At 45.3% G+C, this 6,594-nt stretch overlaps 2 protein-coding genes across 2 annotated transcripts; one reads left to right on the forward strand and one right to left on the reverse strand.

Moving 5' to 3' along the window:
- Positions 1 to 1,790: 1,790 nt before the first annotated feature.
- LOC142538620 (uncharacterized) lies at positions 1,791 to 2,114 on the forward strand. Its single transcript, XM_075643934.1, has one exon. It carries the CDS (start codon positions 1,791 to 1,793, stop codon positions 2,112 to 2,114), a length of 324 nt encoding a protein of 107 aa, XP_075500049.1.
- A 2,306-nt stretch (positions 2,115 to 4,420) lies between these two features.
- LOC142538621 (uncharacterized) lies at positions 4,421 to 6,214 on the reverse strand. Its single transcript, XM_075643936.1, has 2 exons — positions 5,035 to 6,214; positions 4,421 to 4,948 (listed from the first exon to the last, which is right to left on the reverse strand). Exons 1-2 carry the CDS (start codon positions 5,125 to 5,127, stop codon positions 4,421 to 4,423), a joined length of 621 nt encoding a protein of 206 aa, XP_075500051.1. The 5' UTR covers positions 5,128 to 6,214.
- Positions 6,215 to 6,594: the final 380 nt, after the last annotated feature.

The raw sequence follows: 6,594 nt of genomic DNA on the forward strand, positions 1-6,594 counted from the left end.
AAAACACTTCGGGCCCCAGAAAGATAGAGTTATAAAGAATGAGTTGGGAGAGTTGCTCAATGCTGGGCACATTCGAGAAGTACAATTTCCTACTTGGCTCTCGAATGTCGTCCTTGTTCTGAAGAGTTCAGGGAAATGGAGGATGTGTGTGGACTTCAGAGACCTCAATAGGGCGTGCCCTAAAGATTGTTATCCTCTGCCCCGGATAGATCAGTTGGTGGACTCCACAGCGGGACATCAATATCTATGTACGTTGGATGCTTATCAGGGATATCACCAAATCCCTTTAGCTGTGGAGGACCAAGATAAAGTGAGCTTCATCACCTCTGAAGGAACTTTCTGCTACGTGGTCATGCCCTTCGGACTCAAAAATGCCGGAGCCATGTATCAAAGATTGATGGATAGGGTATTTTCTGAGCAGATGGGAAGGAATGTCGAAGTGTATGTGGACGACATCATGGTAAAATCAAAAGACTCAGCCCAGCTCATACCTGATTTGGTGGAAACCTTTGCCACTCTCAGATCCTACGGCATGAAGTTGAATCCTGAAAAGTGTATCTTCGGAGTGAGGAGTGGAAATTTTTTGGGTTATATGGTGACAGAGAGGGGGATTGAGGCCAACCCCGAGAAAGTTCAAGCTATCCAAGTTATGGTCTCTCCCCCGTGACCCAAAGATGTTCAGCAGTTGACAGGGAGGACTGCTGCACTGGCACGTTTTATCTCGTGGTCCGCCCACAGAAGCTTACCTTTCTTCCGGACCTTGCGTAAGGTGAAAAAATTTGAATGGGGTCCAGATTGCGAGAAAGCTTTCACAGAATTGAAGGAGTACCTTGCTGAGCTTCCTGTCCTGGCCAAACTGGCAACAGGTGAGCCTTTGTGGGTATATTTATCTGCCACTGAAGGGGCTGTGAGTTTGGTCCTTGTCAAGCTAGAGGGATCAGTTCAACAGCCGTTTTACTATGTTTCGCATGCACTAAAAGGGGCAGAGATCAGATACTCTGGGTTGGAAAAATTGGCTTTGGCTTTGCTGATGACAGCGAGGCGCTTGAGGCCCTACTTCCTATCTCATCCAATTGTGGTGCTCACCAACAGTCCATTGGGAAGAATCCTCACTCATTCGGATATGTCTGGCCGTTTGATTAAGTGGATTACTGATCTAGGAGAGTATGACATCCAATATGAGCCGAGAACAGCTATTAAAGCACAAGCATTAGCCGATTTTCTGGCTGAGACCGTGCATCATGAAAATTAAGACCCTTGGAAAGTGTATGTTGATAGTTCATCTTCTAAGGATGGAAGTGGGTGGGGGTAATATTGATTTCACCACCTGGGGAGGAGGTGAAGTTAGTGGTTAGGTTGGAGTTTCGAGCATCCAACAATGAGGCAGAATATGAGGCTGTGTTGGCAGGAGTTTAAGGAGCCAGAAATGTGGGAGCTACCCGAGTACATGTTTTTTCTGATTCACAGTTGGTAGCGCTGCAGATGAAGGGATTGTATGATGTGAAAGATGAAAAGCTTATTGAGTATGCGCAAGAGGTGAACATATTTAGAGAAAAATTCACCGAGGTCACGTTTGAACGGATTCCTAGAAAGAAAATGAGAAGCCAGACACTCTAGCCAAAATGGCTGGGACAATGGGAAGTTGGAAGACCAGATGTGGTCTTTCAAGTCGAACTCACACCTCACACGAGTTCACCTGTGGTTGAGCAAGAAGAAGAGGATTGGAGAACCGCTATAACTGATTACTTGAAGGAGGGAAAACTTCCTGTTGACCCTAAGGAAGCTCATGAATGAGAAGAAAATGTTCGCATTATGTGGTGATCGGAGAGGTATTGTATCGAAAATCCTTCGCCGGACCACTTCTTCGATGCTTGAGTTATCAGGAGGCTGATTATGTGCTCTGGGAAATTCATGAAGGGTGTTGTGGAAATCACCTGGGGCCGTACGCTTTGGCAAAGAAGGTGTCGCTCGTCGGTTATTGTTGGCCCTCAGCGCTGCATGATGCTCAAGAGTTGGTGATGTCTTGTGATAGCTGCGAACGTCACGCCCGGTTGCACCACCAGCCGGCCGCGTTGATGAGGGGTATCGTCACTGCTTGTCCTTTTGATCAGTGAGGAATGGATATCGTAGGGCCTTTTCCTATAGCTCCCGCACAGAAAAAGTTTCTATTGGTAGCAGTTGATTATTTTTCGAAATGGGTTGAAGCAGAGCCGTTGGCCAGAATCGCTGAAAATGACGTACTGAAGTTCCTGTGGAAGAATATAGTGAGCAGGTATGGGGTGCCCAGGAAACTGATATACGATAACGGAAGACAGTTCCAAGGAGCTAAGATCCAAGCCTGATGTAAAGAGATGAAGATACAACAAGTCTTTACCTCTGTAGCTTACCCGCAGAGTAATGGGCAGGTGGAGGTGACTAATCGGACGCTAGTGCAGGGTCTAAAGGTTCAACTGGACAAATCTAATGGCAATTGGGTGGATGAACTCCCAAGTGTCTTATGGGCGTACCGAACCACTCCGAGAGAAGGAACCAGAGAAACTCCTTTCAGTCTGGTCTATGGTAATGAGGCGGTGCTCCCAGCTGAGATTGGTTTGGAATCTGCAAGGGTAATGTGTTATGATGAAGATAATGATATGAAACGTGCCATAGACCTTGATCTGTTGGAAGAAAAGAGGGAAGTCGCGAGCATTCACATGGAAGCCTATAAAAACCGCATGGCGCAATCTTATAATCGGAGAGTCATTCAGAGAAGCTTCCAGGTAGGCGACTTGGTCCTGAGGAAGGTGCAAGAAGAGCAGAGAGGGAAGTTAGACCCAAAGTGGGAGGGTCCCTTCAAAGTGATTGAAAAGCTTAACTCTGGAGCTTACTGCTTGAAAAATGTGCAAGGCAGGGCTTTGAAGAGACCTTGGAAAGCTTACCACCTTAGGAAATACTATTCCTGATTTTATCGTTGAAGTATTTTATTTTCTGAACTTTCTATGTAATTCGTTGTAATTCAATAAAATCAAGTTCTTCTTTTCAAGTTCATGAATGTTGTTGTATTGTGATGGAGATAAGAATTAAATTTTCCTACTAAGGCATCGCCTAGTAGAGGAGCAGAGTGGAGGAGAAAAATTTTATTTTCCTACTTAGGTTGCGCCTAGTAGAGGAGCAGAGTTGGGGCGGGGAGAAATTTTATTTTTCCTACTAAGGCATCGCATAGTAGAGGAGCATAGTGGAAAAGAAAATTTTATTTTCTTACTTAGGCTGCGCCTAGTAGAGGAGCAGACTTGGGGCGGGGAGAAATTTTATTTTCCTACTTAGGTTGTGCCTAGTAGAGGAGCAGAGTTGGGAAGAAGAGAAAAAAGATTATTTTCCTACTAAGGCATCGTCTAGTAGATGACAGAGGCGGAGAAGAGAAAAAAAAATTATTTTCCTACTTAGGTTGTGCATAGTAGAGGAGCAGAGTTGAGAAGAAGAGAAAAAAGGTTATTTTCCTAGTAAGGCATCGCCTAATAGAGGAGCAGAGGCGAAGAAGAGAAAAAATTTTATTTTTCTACTTAGGCTGTGCCTAGTAGAGGAGCAGAGTTGGGAAGAAGAGAAAAAGTTTTATTTTCCTGCTAAGGTATCATCTAGCAGAGGAGTTAGAGAGCGAGGGTGTTGAATTTTTATTTTCCTGCTAAGGCATCGCCTAACATAGGAGTTACAGAGCTAGGGCATTGAATTTTTATTTTCCTACTAAGGCATCACCTAGTAGAGGAGCAGAGGCGAAAAAGAGAAAAAAATTTATTTTCCTACTTAGGTTGTGCTTAGTACAGGAGCAGAGTTGGGAAGAAGAGAAAAAATTTTATTTTCCTGCTAAGGTATCACCTAGCAGAGGAGTTAGAGAGCGAGGGTGTTGAATTTTTATTCTCCTACTAAGGCATCGCCTAGCAGAGGAGTTAGCGGGCGAGGGTGTTGAATTTTTAATTTCCTGCTAAAGCGTGGCCTAGCAGAGGAGTTAGAGGGCAAGGATGATGAATTTTTATTTTCCTGCTAAGGTATAACCTAGCAGAGGAGTTAGATGGTGGGGGTGTTGAATTTTTATTTTCCATTTAAGACATCGCCTAGCAGAGGAGTTATAGAGCTAGGGCGTTGAATTTTTATTTTCATACTAAGGCATCGCCTAGATGAGGAGTTCGTACTCTGCCGATTTTATTCACCCTAGTGGTTTAAAAGCATCAGAGATAAATTCAGAAGAAGCGGTGAATGCAAACGCAAAATACTCTATGGCAGAAAACGAGTTCGTACATACAAAAAGTACGCAAAAAGAGAGATATAAACGTCATCCATAGTCGCATAATAATATGAAAAGTAAAGCAGTGCAAAAATTAATAGAATATGGCCCGAAGGCATACAATGTCTGCGTAAATGAAAAATGACATAAGTAAAGGAGCTCGGTCTAAGAATCAGGGGGGGGGGGGGGGCGACTCGCTATGAAACCCTCAATGTCGATGAAGTCAGTAGGGGCGCCTGACGGAGGATAGCCCTGAGCCTTAAAGAGGCCGACTGCACCCTCGAAACCCACCTCCAGGAAATGATAAGCTTTAGGGGCAAAGATCTCGTTGAACTCCTCTGACTTGAGGAATTCTTCCTTGAATGAAAAGACTTCGAGAGCATGTTGCGCCTTGGCGTCCTTGAGGTCTCTACGGATTTGTGCTGCTTCAGCTCGAGCATTCTTTAACTCTTCCTTCAACCTCTGGTTCTCCTTCGCGTGGTCGTCTGTCAGCTGCTGATGCTCCTGTTTCTCCTTCAGAAGCTCGTCACCTCGAGCTTGGGACTCCGAAAGCTCCTTAGCATGCGTCACTTTTATCTCGTCAATAGTAACCTGGAGCTGTTCGCGAAGAGCCTTGCCCTCGCGTAAGTCTTGGCAGGCGGTAGATCGAGTGGCGTTAGCGCGCTCAACCAACTCCCCTACGTACATCATGCCCTAAATAAGTAGACAAGAGTGAAAAGACGACAAGAAAATCAAACATGTATTGGACATCAATCTAGAGACTAGAAGGAGAAATATACCTCAGTGATACTGCTGCATGTCCGACGAGTGAGTTCAGACCACCCCAATGAACTCATGAATGCTGCATCCGTGTCGGAAGAAAGTTGATACATTATCTTCTGAGCCAGATGAGTAGGACCCCGCCCAACAATGGCCGAATCCGGGGTGTATAGAGGATGTACCCCCGATTCCGTGGGAGGCCCCTCATCTCACCCGGACCCTTCTGGAGAAGAGACCGATATGACTGAGATCTCAGAAATCTTGCGCTTACCATGTTGTGGGACTGACGGGCTAGGATCAATGGACGCCTTCTTCTTACTAGACGGAGGGGGGGACTTGGCTCGAGGAGGTGGAGAGGAGGCTCGCTTTGGGGCGGAGGAGGATGAGCCTGCCTTCTTCTTCACAGCAGTAGGGGAGCTAGCAGATCTTTTCACAGTAGTAGAGCAAGAACCTATTTTCTTCTTCTCAGCAGCATAACAATCTCCCTTTGTGCCCATCGTGACTGCTGGAACGTCTGACTTCTGGGGGGCGGAGGATGAACTCCCAGCCATCTTTTTCGCAACCTCACGAAGAGATGCGGCATTCATGATTCTAACACCTGCAAATAAAAACAGTGAACCAAATGAGAATATTATCAAAGAACACAATAAGCAAAAGAGAGACAGAAAGGGTGAAGAGATGAGAATATCTACCGGTGTCCTCCTTCAGCTTAATTTTCACGGGACTTAACCTGGCATGGCACAAGAGATTTTCAGATAGAAGTTGGGGAATGTTAAAGCATCGGTCTCCTAGTACACTCATTATCTGCAGATACTCCTTATCTTTCTTGTAACCCTTGGAAAGTTCAGGCTTGGTGAAAGTAGGGCACCAATCGGTATAACAAGTCAATTCTTTGGGTGGCTGGATAAAGAAGAAGTGTTTTTTCTAGTCCTTCACATGACTAGGAGCCCCCTCGAAAAGCTTATGGCTATACCGAGAAGTCACATAAAAAGGTCCTTCTTTTGATCTGGACAAAACTAAGAAGTAGGAGAAAGTGGTACAATTCAAAGGGAGGTCTAGGGCCCGGAATAACACAGCGAAACAGTTTATCAAGCGGAGAGCATTGGGAGTGAGCAGAACTAGATGCACTTGATAATAATTGCTCAACTCCTTGAGGAAGTCACATAATGGAAAATGGAGACCGGCATCGAGATGGTGTTGGAAGAAAGTATAGTAACCCTAGGGAGCTAGATATGGTCGGTCCTCTGGGCCAGGAATGATAATCTGGTGAGAGGAAGAAAAATGCCACAAAGTCCTAAGCTTCGACTCGCTGTTAGGAGGAATATGGGATGACAAGTGACCGTACCATAAGTTATCGGCATTCGATATGTTCATCTGTTGGGTCACATGGCGAACTTCTTTGCCAGGACGATTATGAGTGGTGGTTTCCTCCTCATGAGAATCAAGGGTAAATTCAGGATCTTCTAGGTAATTCCTACTCTCGTCAGACTAGCTAGACCTGCTAGACTCGCTAGACTCGCTAAACCTCTCGGAGTCACTCGAGGAATTAAACTCGAAATCATATGAAGACATGGGTGCTA

Source organism: Primulina tabacum, chromosome 3, assembly GCF_025594145.1.
Source record: "Primulina tabacum isolate GXHZ01 chromosome 3, ASM2559414v2, whole genome shotgun sequence".
Lineage (NCBI taxonomy): Eukaryota > Viridiplantae > Streptophyta > Magnoliopsida > Lamiales > Gesneriaceae > Primulina > Primulina tabacum.